Source organism: Boleophthalmus pectinirostris, unplaced genomic scaffold, assembly GCF_026225935.1.
Source record: "Boleophthalmus pectinirostris isolate CB_2022bp ecotype Guang Dong unplaced genomic scaffold, ASM2622593v1 HiC_scaffold_14, whole genome shotgun sequence".
NCBI classification, from domain to species: Eukaryota; Metazoa; Chordata; class Actinopteri; order Gobiiformes; family Gobiidae; genus Boleophthalmus; species Boleophthalmus pectinirostris.
This window is the reverse complement of record NW_026571047.1, coordinates 32,626,374-32,644,664: the sequence shown is the minus strand read 5'-3', so window position 1 is coordinate 32,644,664 and position 18,291 is coordinate 32,626,374. Positions and strand designations below refer to the sequence as shown.

The 18,291-nt window shown below is 40.7% G+C and overlaps 1 protein-coding gene across 1 annotated transcript in view; it reads right to left on the bottom strand.

Annotated features, from left to right (window-relative positions):
- The window catches only part of LOC110166453 (poly(ADP-ribose) glycohydrolase-like), a 77,251-nt gene that overhangs the window by 15,670 nt on the left and 43,290 nt on the right, over window positions 1-18,291 (bottom strand). Inside the window, 2 exon segments of the mRNA XM_055149865.1 lie at window positions 66-144; window positions 13,689-13,836. Coding sequence (XP_055005840.1) covers window positions 66-144; window positions 13,689-13,836 — 227 coding nt within the window.

Here is an 18,291-nt window from a genome sequence, read left to right as displayed (position 1 = left end):
TACTTTATGATGGACGATGAAGACTTCAATATATATTTTATGTATTGTGAGTAAGACTTCGGTACCTCGGCGTTGTGTCCTGGTGTCTTCCGGCCCATTTGTAAGTCTGTGCGTATCCTGTGTATTTACTGAACTGCTGCGTACCTGCAAAAAAACAAGCCAATAAGAAAAATATATATTATTAAAAGTCTTATATTACGCAAAATTGACTCTTGTGAACTTTAAGTCATGTTATTAATGTTGTTCCCTCCTCAAAAACAGACCTGGAGTTGTGCTTTTTTATTGAGTAACTCTTTATTATTAGTCTGTCTACATCTCCAAAGCGTAGTAGTGGTAGTTTAATTCCGATTAATCAGTTTTATTAGGAATTAAGTGTTTCCATGGTCTTTTAAAAGCAGAATTAATTTTATTTATTTATTTGGAATTAAAGATCTCATGTAAACTAGGTATTTTTGAACTATAAAACCACCTGTAATTCTAGAGCTGTTTAATGTCACACTGTGGAACATTCCGGGCAGAGCAATGACGTATCCATAGAAACAAGCAGGTGACGGACCCTCCACCAGAAAAGTTCCACAACAGTCCTTCAAAAAACTCCACTTAACTAGCGATTTCCCTCTTTACAATCCCAGTCTGATTATCGTTATAAAGCCTCGTCCAATCAGGAGCCTTCAAGAGCCCTCAGCCCCGCCCCCTGTGTCCAATCGACCAATCACAGCGCTCCATCTCTGCAACGTTTAACAACCAATTCAGACTTACTTCTAATCAATGGGGAAGCTTTGAGAAAACATTTTTAGCAGTGATAATGATCATAACGAGCTCACCTTTTTAGACGTTAAATTATTCTAATATTTGAAAAGTCAAGTCAAATGTTTCAGATGGAAATTCAATTGTGACGAGAGAAATGGATCAGTGTGTTATGGGTCTAATGGTAAATCAATAACAGTTTACGCTTAAGCGACAAGAATGAATCGCTTTGACACGGAAATACCAACAGTGTCAAATGCCCTCCCATCGTTTCATGTCCGTGTGTGTCAGATGCCCTCCCATCCTCCTATGTCCCTGTATTGTTTGGCTGAGATTGAGGCAGGTAGGAGACAGTATTATGTGTGTAATCCTTTATCAATAATAGAACTCTTTAAACTGAAAAAAGTTCTCAAGATAGTGAGTGTGTATACATGCACATCATTAACCCGGTTATGATCAGGTTTTTTGAGTATCCCGGTTTCTTGATGGTGCATGTAAACGCAGTAACCCGGTTTCAGTAACCCGGTTATGGCAGTATCCCGGTTATTAGAAACCGGGTTACTGTAGCTGGTTTATTCCGATAGTAACCGGGATACTTGTGGCATGTAAACGCAGTATCCCGGTTACTGCAACATAAAGTTGAGTCGCATGCGTCCAAAAGACACTTTCCAGCCTTTCACCACAACAGTAGTCACATAAATAAATTGACCAACATAAATAAAGTGACCAAACGAGTGAAATGACTGTAAAATTAAGAGCTGCGCTAAACCTGCACACAGTACAATCTGCACTCGTACGACCTGCACTCGTGTGACGCTGAAAAGCTAAAACATGAACTATCTCCTATACAACACACGCACAGAACAGACTCACCATCATTAGCGCCTCTTCTGTCACAGAAATAACACACATAATCCACAGAGTCGTGTCATTTAGTCCAAAAGAAACTGATCGCATCAGCGGCGCAAGGAGCGAGTTGTTTTTATCGCCGCTAACAGTTTATGCTAATTAGCCTACAGTCTTAAGTTTCGTTTCTGTAAAACGTAAACAAATGTGATCAGAGCTGAATTATCTGATCAAACAGGCTGATGTGTCTATAGTGTTTATGGTTTATATGTTGTAAAGTTGAGTTTATTTATGCAGAAGATTTTAATGAAGAATCTGCACAGTGGATTGTGGGAAATCTCGTAGCTCCTTAGCTTCTTATGCTAAAGGAGCTCACGGTTTGTATTTTTCCTGGTTTATGAAATTGATTTAAGTTAATTTTTGCGCCTGCGCATTTGTAAGATTATGTCAAGAAACCAGGATACTCCATTTGATCATGTACACGCGGATATGAGTGTCCCGGTTTCTCAGTGCTCATGTAAACGCAGTAACACGAATACTGACATAACCGGGATATGGCTAATAACCAGGTTATTGATGTGCATGTATACGCACTCAATGTTATGAAGAGCATTGTCACATTTGTGAGTGGGCGTCATAGTTACGTCAGAGTAGATTTAAAGAACCTCACATGAACTGGTCTCCACTGAGGTCAAAGCTCTGTATCCCAGGCCCCAAATATGACACTGTCCACAGGGAATTCAACTAAATATTAGGAGTATAACGGCGTATTCATGCCGAACAGTTTCAGTACAGGACTTTCAGTTCGGTGCAGAGCCGTGCAGGATTGAATTTGTGCAATTTGTGTGTGTTTATATTCCACCACTACATGTGCAGCTACACGGAGGCTTGAATCTTTAATATTCACAAAGGAACTCGTCCGTGATTGGGGCAGTGTTTCCCGCCACGCTTTATAGTTAGGGCGACCTTCTTGACAGCAATTGCCCCCCCGTCTTGATTATGCCCTAGCCTGATTTATCAGCCGGTTTTACTTCGTTTCACTTTGTAGAAACTGTCTCACCTCGCAGCGTTGGATTTCGTTCGCTCGACAGCGGGTACTTTTTTTAAATTTAACCAATCACTGCTCTATGGTCGTGATGTATGTACTGCGGCGCTAACGGGGCTAACTGGTATATTAAGCTTTTCCCAAATCCCATAGGAAGAAGAACAATAACGTCTTTCCCCTTGATAAAATTCACCAAACATTCTCTTTATTCCGGCTTTAAATCCTCAATCTCGGGAATCGTCGACAACACAGAATGTCTGTCTCTTCTCTGATTGGCTGGTGGCCGAACTCACACTTCCGGGGTTTTTGCGAACCGTCTAGTGTATTCTGATTCCCGATCTAGTCGCTGGAGAGAAATGAAATTGAGTGGAGGCACTAGGTGGCGCCAGCCTGGAAAACTAAGCCCCTCTGAACCACATGAATCCTCACAAAACTACAATCGTCGCGCAGCGGTCCTCACTCTCACCTTTGACAAGTTGTTTATTCAAGCCAAAAATATGAATATTGAGTAAAACTTCATGCTGGAACTTTTGAAAAGTTTTGTTTTCTGTTTACAAGGAATTTATTTTTTATATTTCATACAATTGTTGCTTATTTGAGAATATTTTATGTAACTTATTAGTATTGACCAAGCAGCACTTTGCATTTATTTTATTTTCCCCGTTTGTATAATATTAAAGCAAATTGTTGATTTAATAAAAACACAAATAAACAAACATGCAAATGGTTTAACATTTTGTTGGTAAATGGTCACATTTTTCTATCGCCCTTTCCCCCTTCAAGGCACTCGAAGCACTTTACAACAAGGAGCACACACACATTCACACACACACCAGTTTACACAGACACTGCGAGGAGGGTTAAGTGTCTTGCCCAAGGACACCACAACAGCATTCGTCTGTGGGAGCTGGAATCCCACCTGCCAACCTGTGGGTCAGTGAATCTGAACGCTCAACCCATGATGTTTATGTCGAGAGCGGGATTCAAACTGCCAACCTTCAGATCAGTGGACAAACAGTCGACCAACTGAATAAATGAACCAAACCGTGACGACAAAACCGAGGTCTGTACTGAACTGTGATTTTTGTACCGTTACTCCCCTAATAAATATAGGATCATATTAATTCAGTCAATTACCAGTAATTTCTGAATTAGTTGATCAGAATTACAGTTATTTTCGTGTTTAAAGAATAATTCTGCATTCATATCTCTATCTCCTGCTATCTCAGACTTCTTGCTTGAAAACTCAGGCAACATTTCAGAAACCCGAGTGTGATCCTTCCTGTGTGTGGATAACTTTTATTTTCTGACAATTAAAATGTTGATTGGACTTGTGTTATTTTCCCTTTAGATGCTCCAAACTGTCTCCTACTGCGGCTGTGTTTTGTTGTTATCACTTTGAAAATTTTAAAACTTAAGGGTCTGATAAGCTTCCAAACTGCAAAAAGGAAAGAACTACCAAAAATATTCACTTTAACACTTTACTGAAAGAGAAAGTACTTATAATTTAAGAGGAATGCATCTCTTTAAAATGGCCAGAGGAAAAGTTTTTGTATTTCAGTTTGTGGGATTAAAATCTGGAACTCAGAGTGATGAGCTCAAAAAATGCTCAAATATGAAAATGTTTAAACTAAGATATAAAGAAATGGTTATAGCCAAGTGTGCAGAAGAAGGAATTTAAGTTAATTTGTTATTTGAACGTGACTAAAACATTTTGCAGTTATTTATTTTGTATCTGGAGTAATGTGAAGTACAATTCTAACACTCTGGCAGGAGCACATTGTTACTTTAATGGTTTTGTAAAAGAGGGCAAATAAGTGTTTTTATATTTGTGATAATTATGAATCTAAGTTGCTCTGGAGTATAAGTTGCAACAGCCAAAAAATGCGCAATGAGGAAGAAAAAAAACATATATAAGTCGCACTTAAGCCAATGATGTTCATTTTGTCTTCTTATATACTTTAACTTCTTAGGTTCTTTTTAAAGACAATGCAGTAAAGTGTGTTTACCTTGTTGACATGTTTCGGCTGCTGCATCTTCAGAACTGTCACCGGTGTTGGTGGTGACGTGTCGTATATCAGCTGTTGTTACTTCCTGTGGGCGTGGTCAGACCTGATGGACCTGCAGGTGGCTCAGACTGACCACGCCTCCCGTCGCCCGGTGTCTCTGGAGGAGGGTGTCCCAGGTGTGTGAAAGGAGGAACGCGCCGTCATCACGGTTAATGCTGTCCGTGCCTCGTTTCCTGATTTCAATGTCCTCCTTGATCCAGCGTTTGAACTTGTTGTTTTCCGATCCAATGATCCGAGTCTCGTCCTGATCCATAATGCGGTTGTTCCTTTTACAGTGTCTGATATGGCGGATTTTAGGTTTTCCTGTTCTGCTTTGTCTTTTTGTGTTCTGGTGAGTCTCCCTGACGTTTCCTTTTCGCATTCCTTTTGGTGTTCCTTTTTTCGGATGTGAAATGCCCGGCCTGTTTCCCCTGTGTGTGATTTATTGCATGATTTGCATTGGATTTCGTAGATGGCGTTGCATTTTTGTTCTTGTGGGATTTTGTCCTTGGGATGTACGAGTAGTTGGCGGAGTTTTGTGTATGGTTTTACTACAGTGCTTCTGTTGTGTTTTTTCATGAAAAAAATATAAGTCGCACTTTTTGGGAAAACGTAAGATACGGTAGTGTAAAATAAATGCCTTTATGTATCTGTTGATTACTGTTAGAACGTAATGCAATTTAATATTTAACTACGTTCAGACTGCAGTGACCCAAGTCCGATTTTTTTGCCCCTATGCTCCTGTATCTGATCTTTTAATGACACAGATCAGTTTTTTTTTTCAAATGTGACCCAGGACACTTGGATATGTGCTCCTAAAACCTATACATTTCTGATCTTTTGACATGCGACTTCAGTCTGAACGGTCAGGTCACATACATCCCACCTACACGTCAGACTCAGAGTATCGTCAATGGAGGGAAAGCGAGGTTAATGAGTTTATTAATATTTGGTGGATCGCTGTATTAAGGACAAATTGGAGGGGTCTTATCAGAGCCAGGCGGTTTTAGAAATGATCGCCAAAGAAATGTCCGAGCGCGGCTACAGACGGTCCTGGCTCCAATATCAACGAAAAATAAAGAGCCTGCGAGCCAAACACAAGGAGGTTAAAGACTCAAACAAACGAAGCGGCCGTGGACCTGTAACATGTCCATTTTACCAAGAATTGGACCGGATTTTGGGAGACAAGCCCAGAGTTTAGGCGACTTCCGTAAACACTGAACGCGCTCGCTTCATGTGACGTCATCGTGTTCTCCAGTGCACGTGGGACACTTTTGGGGCGTTTAATGTTCACATTGTAGATCACATACAAGTCACATTTAATTAGAAATGTGAACGGCCTCGCAAAAAAATCTGATTTCACCAAAAAATCCAAATTAAGCGTTAAGCCCTGCAGTATGAACGTAGCCTATTACTAAAGTAAAGAAAATAAAACTCCAGGTCTGTTTGTGATGAGGAAATAGCATTATAACATAAAAAAAATAGTGTAATATGGGCCTCACTCCTGTTTGCCCAGTTTAGATTCTTCTAAATGTTTACGCATGATTTAACATTTTCTCAGTCTCTCTCTCTAAAACCTTCAAATCAGGCAAGAAATCTAGGGGTAATAATGGACTCAGACTTGAACTTTAACAGCCACATCAAATCAATAACATCTGCAGCCTTTTACCAACTAAAAAACATAGCGAAAATCAAAGGTTTACTGTCTAAATCAGACTTGGAGAAACTTATCCATGCGTTTGTCTCCAGTAGGTTAGATACTGTAATGTTTTGCTCACTGGTCTCTCCAAACGAGCTGTGAGACGCTGCAGAACATCCAGAACATCCAGAACATCCAGAACATCCAGAACGCTGCAGCTCGGGTCCTTACTCGAACTAGGAAGTACGAGCACATAAGTCCTGGTCTCAGGTCTCTGCTCTGGCTCCTGTGGCTCAGAGACTTTAAAGCAGCTCTGCTTGTACAAGTGTCTCCATGGCCGAGCACCAAAGTCCATCTGTGACATGTTAGTGTCATATGAACATCTCACACTCTGAGGAGCTCAGGGACCAACTCCTGCTGGTGCCCAGAGTCACGACTAAACAAGGGGAGTCAGAGTTTCAGGTTCATGCAGCTAAAACCTGGAACAGTCTGAACATGTGAGACAGACTCTTCTGTGACGCTGTTTAAATCCAGACTCTAAACATTTCTGTTTAACTGTGCAAATAACTGAAAGGTTTTCATTCCGCACTCTTCAATTTATGTCTCTCTTTTTTAAAATTTTAATCTTCATGATTATTTATGTTTTGATTAGTTTTTATTATGATTTTAATGTATTTCTTATTCTGTAAAGCACTTTGAATTACTTTGTGTACGAATTGTGCTATACAAATAAACTTGCCTTGCCTTTTTAGTTGATCCAAACGGCGCCGCAGACCTGACCCTTCCCCTTCCTGTTTATCTCCTAAATGTTGAGTGTTTATCTCAAAAATCTACATCTAAATGGCCCAACCTTTCGAATCAATACAAATCAGTTTGAAGATCTCCTCAGACAAAAAACAGGGACAAAGACAAACGACTCCAACGCCTCCACTCAGGTCTAAATAACACCACCTCCGTATTGGATTCTGAGTGACAGAAATACAGAAAAGGGTGATTTAGTTCATGTGTTAATTTATGTATTTCTTTGTGTTTTCCAAAGTTGGGCAAAGAATGTGGAAAGTTCAGAATTACATTTGAAAGCCCAGAAACAAAATGCTCTGTTGTTATGGAGTTTGGATGTTATTTAAGTTTCTCATGTCCCAGAATATGGCTTTAAAGTTTAAACTATCTCCACCAGGCCAAGTTACAGGTCAGATCTATGGAGAGGCGAGACTGGTCATGGTAAGAATGCATGTTTTGTGAAGAGTTTTATGTTTGCAGTAAGAATTAGGGCTTCAAAATACAGTACGTCGTAATGAAATCAAAATCGCAATTTGAGTTGGATTGATTATTTTAAAAACCTGAATAGACGTCCCTGTGTGTCATGATGCCCAATAGACGTCACCCTGTGTGTCAGATGCCCTCCCTTGCACCTTTCAAGATATACCGCAAATCGCGATCACATGATTTTTCCCCAACATCATGCAGGCCTCATTATAATATATATGATAGCATAATATCTAAGTAACTAGAGTTGACAAAAGTATCAAAAGAAAGTAAGCTTTCTTGAATGTCTTTAGAATGATCTTGAGTTGTATCAGAACATGTATAAGAGCACATACAAAATTTATAGAATTTTTTTGACGGACAAAACAACAAATAGGATCATGTGGGTTAATATGAACACTTCAAGACCAAAATACTGAGGCAACAACAGCAGCCACAGAGAGAGAGAGGAGCCACGATATTCCAGTGTAAGTCAATGACTAAAATAACTGTCAAGGGCTATTTTGTTACAGAGACTTAATAATCCATTTTATTTATTGTTTTCAAGTGCATTTTTTGTTAACAAGTCCATGCTGTAAACCAGACTACATTAGGCTTTTATTATTATTTGTTATTTTATTTAGGCCTGTTGTTTTTGGTTGTCTTGCAGTTCTTTAGAAAGTAAAGTTTATTGATCTTTGAAAGGGTTTATTTGCATTTTTATTCCATTGTCATTGTATTAGTTGAAAATTGTCTCAGAATGTCAATATTATCATGTATTGCAATCATTTCTTTTTCAATCGTGGTCAATCATTTCATCGTAGTATAAGCTACTATAATGCTGTACTGCAGAACATTCCAGACTAAACAGCGTAGCATCTCCATGGAGATAAGAAAAGTTAAATTGTGCATCTTTTAAGAATAGACATACAATTTCAAAATTCAATTCCAAAAAGTTTATTGGCAGTTCCTCACACGAAACATACGAAGAATCAAAATTGTGTTTCTCACTCCCAAGGGTTTAAATAAATAATAATAAATGGAAAAGCCCAAGTGTTCTTTGGACTAACACAGTCTTAAAGCTGCATTATGTAACTTTTCTCATGGAGGGTCCATTAAAGGCTTTTCCTTGCATTCCTTAGATTAAACCTTTCTATCTTCATGGAGACCAAACCAGACCAAGTTACAGGTCAGATCTGTGGAGAGGCGACCCTGCTCACAGTCAGAACCTCTGTTTTTCTAGGTATTTCTGAGCTATATGCTCACTGGTCTCTCCAAACGAGCTGTGAGACGCTGCAGAACATCCAGAACATCCAGAACATCCAGAACGCTGCAGCTCGGGTCCTGACTCGAACTAGGAAGTACGAGCACATAAGTCCTGAGCTCAGGTCTCTGCACTGGCTCCTGTGGCTCAGAGTCTTTAAAGCAGCTCTGTTTGTACAAGTGTCTCCATGGCCGAGCACCAAAGTCCATCTGTGACATGTTAGTGTCATATGAACATCTCACACTCTGAGGAGCTCAGGGACCAACTCCTGCTGGTGCCCAGAGTCACGACTAAACAAGGGGAGTCAGAGTTTCAGGTTCATGCAGCTAAAACCTGGAACAGTCTGAACATGTGAGACAGACTCTTCTGTGACGCTGTTTAAATCCAGACTCAAAACATTTCTGTTTAACTGTGCAAATAACTGAAAGGTTTTCATTCTGCACTCTTCAATTTATGTCTCTCTTTTTTAATTTTAATCTTCATGATTATTTATGTTTTGATTTGTTTTTATTATGATTTTAATGTATTTCTTATTCTGTAAAGCACTTTGAATTACTTTGTGTACGAATTGTGCTATACAAATAAACTTGCCTTGCCTTGCCTATAAAACCAAATGTAATTGAAAAATATAAAGTAGAGCTGTTTATTGTCATGCTCCACCAGAAAAGTGTCATAATGCGTCTTTATTTCAATGCGTTAGATTTCCTGGTCTTTTCTTCTATCAGTGACCATCTCCCGTCTCTCCTTCGTCTTTACTTATACTTTCAAAATGGCTGCCAGTTGTGTCCACCGATCAAACGCAATTCAATTAGAGCGGGGCACTCCGGCTAAAACCACCGCAGCCTCTCCGATCCATTAGCTTCCTGTAGCTATGCCAAGAATTTGATTTACCGCGCGGCTACGACGACAAAACTGCCTTCGACGTTTCTTATGAAAAAAAAAAAAAAAAAAAAAAAAAGATGGCTGTTGGTAGCTGCGGTTTAATACTGCAGACGGAGGGGGAAAAAGTGCATTAGCTAAAGAGGGTCCCGGGCAGGTCGCGCTGGTATAATTAATTCTAGAGGAGTAATAAAGTTAAGTGGATTGGAGCAGAGGAGGGGGGAGCAAGATGGCCGCCAGTCCGGGAACGTGAAGGTGACCCGTGACGACGCAGGAAGAGGAAGAAGAAGATGAAGATGAGAGAGACGTGGAGTTATGTAACGGACAAAATGTCTCTGAATGTTTCTGTGACGTAATGTACAAACCATGACGAAGCACAAATTTATTTCACAAAGCTCTATGATACTAAACTTATCAAGTAAGGGTGCGCAAAAAATGTTTTAATATCGTTGTATCGTATCGTTTAATGTAATGATTTGGTATCAGATTCAACAAACACTTTTAGTATCACAACCATGATTTATTTTATTTATTTTTATTGAACTGTATTGAATTGATTTGAAATATTGAAACACCGAATCGTGTCGAATTGAAAGCTCATTGTATCGAGGTATGTATTGTATCGTGGTCTATGTATCGAGGTATGTATCGTATCGTTGCCTATGTATCGAGGTATGTATCGTATCGTTGCCTATGTATCGAGGTATGTATCGTATCGTTGCCTATGTATCGAGGTATGTATCGTATCGTTGCCTATGTATCGAGGTATGTATCGTATCGTTGCCTATGTATCGAGGTATGTATCGTATCGTTGCCTATGTATCGAGGTATGTATCGTATCGTGGCCTATGTATCTATGCCTATGTATGTGAAAATGATTATCCGGAAATAATTATTCAGACTTAATTCTGAAGTTAGTGAGTGGTTTATTTCGCTCAACGGTAGGTGGGTACTTTTTTTATTTAACCAGTCGCTGCTATTTGGTCGTGACGTATGTAATGCGTCGGAACACTCAGAACCGCAAACAAAGCAGAGTGAACATGTCTGTCAGTGATCATTGTCGTTTCTGCGAGATGAACTAAAGGTGCAATAAAAAATGCAAAGTTTGTATTTAGACAAAGGACGTCCAAAGGAGGATAGTGTGTGCAGTCTGCTATCGCAACTCTGGTTCGTTCAGCTCTTCGCTGATTGGCTGGTACGGTCTACAACTTTTGGCGTTCTTGCAAACCGTCGAGTGTATTCTGATTCCTGATCTAGTCACTGGAGAGAAATGAAATTGAGGTGAGGCACAAGGTGGCACCAGGCTGTCTAATTTATTCCTCGATCATGTAAATATTTATTCTTCTTAAAAATAATTCTGGTCGTTCAGTACATGCTCGTTGTGTCGCCCTTCTTACACGATCCGGGCGATCCAGCTCCACCAGTTCTTCGGACTTTCCTCCTCGTCTCTTTGGATTTGTGAGCGGGATGTGGGAGTGGGCTGAGGTAGATCAGCCTCACTCTCAGTTTGTCTTCTTCCTCCTTCTCCGACGCTCTTCCCTTCTCCTCCTCAGCCGACAGACGTAAAGTGTGATGAGACAATTCTCCAGCTGCTGCGCAATTATCATCAGAATGACCTCAGAAAAAATTTGGATCATGTTTGTGTCTGTGGCGTAACGACAAACCGAGATGACAGAAAAGCCGGTAGCAGCTGAAGTGTGTGTTTTCTTCCGGTCGACGTAAATACGTTCGTGTCTCTGTCCAATCAGAACCCTTCCCAACGCTGAGCCCAATTAAATAAAGACAATTTAACGAGTTTTCCATGTAAACCTCAATTCAGAATTATTATTTCCATGTGAACTCAAAGGAGAATATTTTAATGATGAACAATGTAATTCAAAACAATTAATTCGGAAATAAAAAGCATCATCAGCAACATCAAAAGTAGGCGGCGGAAACGTGACACTTCACTTCAGTCTAGTCCCATCCGTTCTCCTTCACTTGTCAGCGCCGAGCCTCCATCAGCCCCCCGCAGACTTCAGACTTACATCTCTGTTTCCTCTTTATTTACGACCTCACTCCAGTCTGAAGAGGCCTGGGACAATCAGAGGAGCCCATCTGCCGCCCAATCAGAGCCCACAGCAGACGACGACAGATCCAGGAGGCCAGGAACCCGCCGCGCTCAGCCCCAAACGAGGCTCCGTCTGTGGGGCAGATTGGCAGAGCGGGCCCCCTGCTGCCGAGAGGAACAGGTGATGTCTCTTTGTACGCTTCTTTTTTTTATTTTGTTTTGTTTTTAAAAGGAAGGACAACTGATTTTGATTCTATGTGCCCAAATAAATGGATAAATTGGTGTAAAACTGTGTGGGAAGCGTGAGATTTCAGATATTTTGTCCTGGTTTGTTAATATTTCTGTAATTACTGGACCTATTCACATTTTAAATTCTATTCATGGAAAATATCTATGGAAGATAATTTGTTCCATTAGATTCAGAATTTTAAATGCCGTTCAATTTCTTAGTTTGAATTTTTTAATATGTTGGAATTATTTTTATTCTGAATGGAAGCTGATGAAATTTTAAGTGTTTAATCTTCAATATATATAAAAAAAAATCACCTTTAAACTCCCTCCTGAAGCTTTATTCTGACTGGGTGGTGCCCGGCGGGTTGAGGGAGCGGGTGTGGGCGGGCTCTGGGACAATGATTGACAGTCGACCGACAGCCACAACAATCCAACACGGCGTGGACCGGTGCGCTCCGGACTTTGAAACAGAGCGGACATTTGTGCTCGGATCACGGCGTTTTCCTTTACTCCAGACACGGCGGGACATGGCGGTGCCCGGTGGAGTGCCAGGTCGGGGCTGAGAGGGGCTCCTCACGTCCCGCCCGCAGTCGCCAGTGGCCGCGCTTGTTGCGTAATAACCTGCGTTTGACTCACTTAGTCCAATCCAAAAATTCAAATATCCAGGCCGTAGTTGATCCTAAAGAGGCCGTTACAGACACGACTTTGACCCAAAAGTCAGATTTTTAACAAATATCTTTAGCCTAATAGCATTTTTTAGTAAGCACATTGGTATTTTTTATTGATATTGTAAAGAGATGACTAAGGCAGACAGTGATTTTAGACTCTCACAAGTGTTCTGAGAGGCTGAGGACAAAGGCAGTAAGGCAGGGTGATGCAGCAGTGGTAGGAAAAAAAATTAATAAAAGAGACTTATGCAATTATGCTATTAGGCTAAAGATATGCACTGAAATGCCAAAATAAGGCCAGGGATAAACTTTTATTTTAGACACATTTACACAGATAATTAGTAGAAAACAGTGATTTTGGTGTCTAGTATTCAGCAGTAAATATTCAGCACAAATATGTTTCTTCGAGTCAAAATTCAAAGTGTAAAATTCACAGTGAAAAAAAATTTGCAGCAAAGATCCAAGACGCCAAGGCCTAAGCAATCGATCCAAAGTGATCCGATCTAACTTACGCTACATTCGATTATCTTCCGACTCCCACTTGGACTTCAGATTTGGCGTCACGTCTGAGCTTGAAGCGTATTATTATGTTTTGCGTGTCAAATTTAGGAGTAGCGTGTGGCCTCACCACAACACCGACTACCAAACCCCCAGGCAGTGATACGGACGCAGTAACATGCTGCAGTGATACGAGTGACTGAAATTGTCATTTAAACCACCAAAGTGTCCAAACACAATGAAAACGCTTCATATTTACACGTCACAATGAGTCCAGGCGTCTTGGCTTCTGACTCAGAATTCTTGCTTGGTTTACTTTTTTCCACCACTGAGGTCAAAGTCGCGCTGTCCGAGGAAAAAGTGCAAACCGATGCAGAAGGATAATCAAACGCAGGGTTAGTAACAAGCAGGAAGCGATCTGATTGGTCAGAATTATCCTCTTCCAAACCTCATCTTTTTTATTTGTTAAGTGTAAACCACAGATGAGACCGGCCAATAGGAAACATCTAGGATCGAGCTTTAAAATACCTGTGATGACGAGACACTCGTTGTGATCCAGGGCCTCGGTGAAGAGTCTGGACACGATGAGCTCCGGGTTTATCAGGAACCGGATTTCCTCTTGGACCAAACCCGAGCCGATGACGCCTCCTCCCACGAACTGATTAGCAAAATCCACCTGGAAAAGAAAAGTGACGTGAAAAGTTAGTTTGGAAACGGGACAGTAAAGTTGTTTATTAAATTATTCTTGTATGTCTGAGCAGATGTGGAGAAAATTCACCCAGGGTATTTCAGAACGTGTTTGTAAAAGTCTAAACTACAGATACAACCACATTTTTTCTATATAAGGACAGAATATTTTATTGTTTAAGAAATTCTATTATAAATAATTATTTCTAAGCACTGTTACCATAGAAATTAACAATTCAAAACAAAATCTTATCTTTTATCAGTGTAGATCGGCCCATGTACCATTCGTGTTTTTGAATTTCAATTAAGAACGAAAAACAACAAAATGGAAAAACTATTTTTAATTCATTATTCTGTTTTAATGTCAAACAAAAAAACAGATTTCGACCTCCATTTCCAAAACAGTATTTAATCAAAAAACAGTCTTGGTGCCTATTTTAATTTTGATATTTTATTCTCTCTGGTTTATTTGCGACGGGAATTTCTCACCTGAAAAATCGTTGCAGTTTTGTGGACAAACATGACCTCGTCTTTTATAACAACGCGTTTACTTTCGTGTCTTAGAAAGTTATTGCTGAACTCCTTGCTGTGATTTGAAATAAACTTTAAATTAAACATTGGAAATAAAGAAATATGGGTTTTTTTTCTGTTTTTTGTTTGGCACTAAAACAGAACAATAAATTACAAACTGTTTTCCCATTTTATTCTTTTTCATTCTTAATTGAAATTCAAAACCTCAGCTAGATCCTATCGCTTTGCCTGAAAATGTTCCACAGTATGACATTAGATCTATTTTATTGTGCATAATAAGTACAGTTTGATTAATTACCAGTGTAGATGTGTCATTTTGATTCCTAACTTGGTGCACCGATAAATGGATAATAGTTTATGTTTTATAAGCATCGAACTGTTCCATATCTAAGGCCGTGGATCTTATATTTACTCAGTTTCTTTGTGACTGCTGACATTGTTACAGCAGCTCTCTGGCATTTTTGTTTTGTAAAGGAGCTCACTGGAGAAAAAAGGCTGCAGACCCCTGATCTATTATCTGATTTTGATACTAGTTTGATACTAGTTAGAAGAGCAAGACGAAACGTGAAGCAAAAACGAGTCTTTGTGTTCCAGTGTCGGCACAAAGCAGGTCTACAGCATAGAGCGGATCTACAGAACAGACCTACTGCCACATTTGGCTGAAGTTTGTCTAACAAAAGTGCACAAATGCATCTGTGTTTGTCACGATGTGCGTTTGGTTTGGTAAACGTGCAGAGGCTGGTAAATATCACTGCAAAACCAGAAAAGAATGTAACTCCAGTTTGGAACTTTAAAAAACAGGTTTAAAAATCTTCCTTCACTTTTTTCACAGTTTTGTGTAAAGTGCCAGAGGAAGTTCTCTTAAAGAAGAGGTTCTCAAACTGTGGGTGAGGGTCCAAAAAAGGGGCACAGAGTGTTTCAGTGCAGTTTGTTTGGCTTTGTATTAGGTCGATCATTTTGACTTGGTCATTTTGTAAGTAGCTCACATGATGGAAAAGTGTGAACACCACTGATTTAACTAACTGTTTATAGAACAAACCATTCTGCACCGGAGCTCTGTAACACTTTATTTTGTAATTATGTTTTTATACGTGTTTTGTGGATGAATGAAATGTGAAATGTGAAATGTGGGACCAGCCTCTCAAATGTGCAAAGCTAATTTACCTACAGGTACGAAGAAAGCGACCAAACCAAACCTAACCAAACCTTATCACAGAAAACCATTAACCGGAAGTTCTGCAAACCTACAGCGCTGCACTTCCAGACATTTGTGGAAAAGGTCTATATTTAACATCCTACGTTAACATCTCCATGGACACAAACAGTTGATGAACTCCCTACCAGAAAATTTACGCAATGCATCTTTAAAATAACCAACATTTGCAGCTTGGACAAGTACAAATGCACTTTATCCAGACCTAAAGCGACACGGTCTGAAGTCCTCATCCATCTCAGTCGTGTTAGCGGCCGTAAGCGTTTCCGTTCTGAGGCTCTGCTGTGATGTTTTGCTCCTCGCTTCGGCGCTAAATGCTGTGTTTTTATACGGAACACTAACGTAAGAGTCACCCGCAGCCCTTTCACCTTCGCTCTGTCAAAAACCTGTCAAAATAAAACAACAACAACAACAACAAGACCCCCGGACCCCGGACCTGATCGTAAATGGCTTTCCTCTGGTGACAAATACCAGAGGAGAAATGACATTGTTCTCTGGGGATTCTCAAGAGAAACGTGGATGAAATGGACGCGATAACTGGCTCAAGTAATAAAAAAACAAAACAAAACTGAAGACTAGAGCATAGTTGGGACAAGAGAGTGACTTATAGGTGCTGAAAGTGTTGGAAAAAGGTATTTTCTACCATGTTCTGACGTCGTTCCTCATCAACAAACACGTCTGAAGAGGTTTTAGAGTCGTCCATGCATGTTTGAGTAATTTAGCAATCTCTCCTGGGCCCTATTCAAACCCTTCCTACGTTTGGCAGCAAGATTTTGTACAAAGCTCCACCCAAAAGCCTGCTTCACCCATGTTCCCGCACGACAATTCTCCATAAAAACTGTACACTACAACTTCACAAATCTGATACGATGTGCAGATCTGATGTGAGAGGCTGGTCCCACATTTCACATTTTCAACTATAACTATAAGAGTATAAGTTGCACCGGATTATAAGGCACATAAAGCGAAACAAACGGACGACACTTGAGACTGATCCTTAGTCCAGGCGTCCACGATCCATCGGCAGATCGTGGTGTAATTTCCTCCCTGTCTTGGTGAATGTGGTTTAGGAATGTGAATGTGGGTGCAGAAAGAGCCGCTGTCCTGCTGCAAGTAGTGAAATATTCAACCGAAAACTGTAATCGAGCAGCAGAAAGAAAGTTTAGGAATGAGCGAGAAACTTGTGAGGGACTGTGGGAAAGCGGGGGCGGTGAACACAGCTTCACGGTAAACGGGAGGATGCACCATGAAACTTTCCTGGACAAACACAAAGCCTGGACTTCAGTGACACCGAAACCATCCTGTCGGGATTCAGAAAGACCCGAATAATTCTAACTGGAACTGATGCTGAGTCTGACGACAGCGACACAGAAGAGGAAGCGACGCTCTGTTTACCTCATGGATCTACGGTTTATCTCAGGAGGTTGTGCAGAAGTGACACAGAGGATGAAGAATTGAATGGATTTAGTGATTTGGAGTGAGATCCTGAGTTTGGTAAACTTGTTCTGTTGTTTATGTTATAATTATCTGAATAACTGTTACGTTACCATTTTAACACCTATTCGGCCTGTTGTTCTCTGTTCTATTGTTATTACTAGAACTTGCCTTTCAAGATAAAATGTTGGTTCCTGGTCTCAGATTTTATAAAATAAATTTCCCCAAAAAGTGCGACTTATACCGTATTTTCCGCACTATCAGGCGCTCTGGATTATAAGACGCACTGTCATTAAATGGTCTATTTTCAAACTTTTATCACAAATAAACCGTGTGGGACTTTAAATGAAATCCAACAGTGTGATGGGTGAGTGGTTTTGTTTGTTTGTTCGTTCACGGTGACTCTGGGCTTTGTTCAGTTGTGGCATGTAGGGAGGGTGTGTCTGGGACCAACGGATTGTCGGCGTGTTCGCAGTGACTCAGTTGTTCAGTTAAAGCGGCACGTTGCGCTCGCTTTTTCGGTTCGTTCCTCCGTTCCGTTCCTCGTCGGCGTGGAGTGACGAGTGCGTCCTGTGGGTGTTTTTCGTTGTGCGGTCACTTTCTGCTCCGTGTGTCTTTTTTTGACCTATATCTTCCTCACAGTTCGCACAAAGTTTGTTGCAATGGCGACAAGAATCCAGGAGCAGTTCGCCGCAAAAGAAAGTCCGTTTTTGAGGTCGCTGAAAGAAGAAGACAAGGGGAAAAGCAGCGAAGCCAAACTAAGGTGATTCTTGGAAGATTCATTCCAGCGATGGCGCGACTGAAGCAGACGCAGGGTCTAAAGACTGAACCACTGGTCCACAAATTACTCCTGGACAGGTCACTTCTGCTTATTATGAAAACGTACTTTATTTCCAAGAGCTACACAAACGTTTTTCAGGACACGAAAGCGATATCCTATGTCTGAAAACGTAATTTTCAAGGCAAAGAAAGAGTCCGCTTGCTGCTGCGTGTTGTAGCTAGTTCATTCGCACTGAATCTCCGCGCAACCTTCTCTGCACCCCTTTCCTGCTCCTGTCCCTGCTGCCCGTTCCGCTCTTCTCCCCTGCTCCTCACTTCTCCGTCTTGCCTAACCAACACTGTAGTTAGTTGTTTACAAGTCATGTGCAGTTCACCGGCTGTAAACAAACCTGTTTCTGGCGTAAAGAGGAGGAGGGAGGAGGCGTTTCTACGTAGGAGCTGAAGGGGAGGGGGGGTGGTTTCACACATGCGCAACATTTGAAAAAG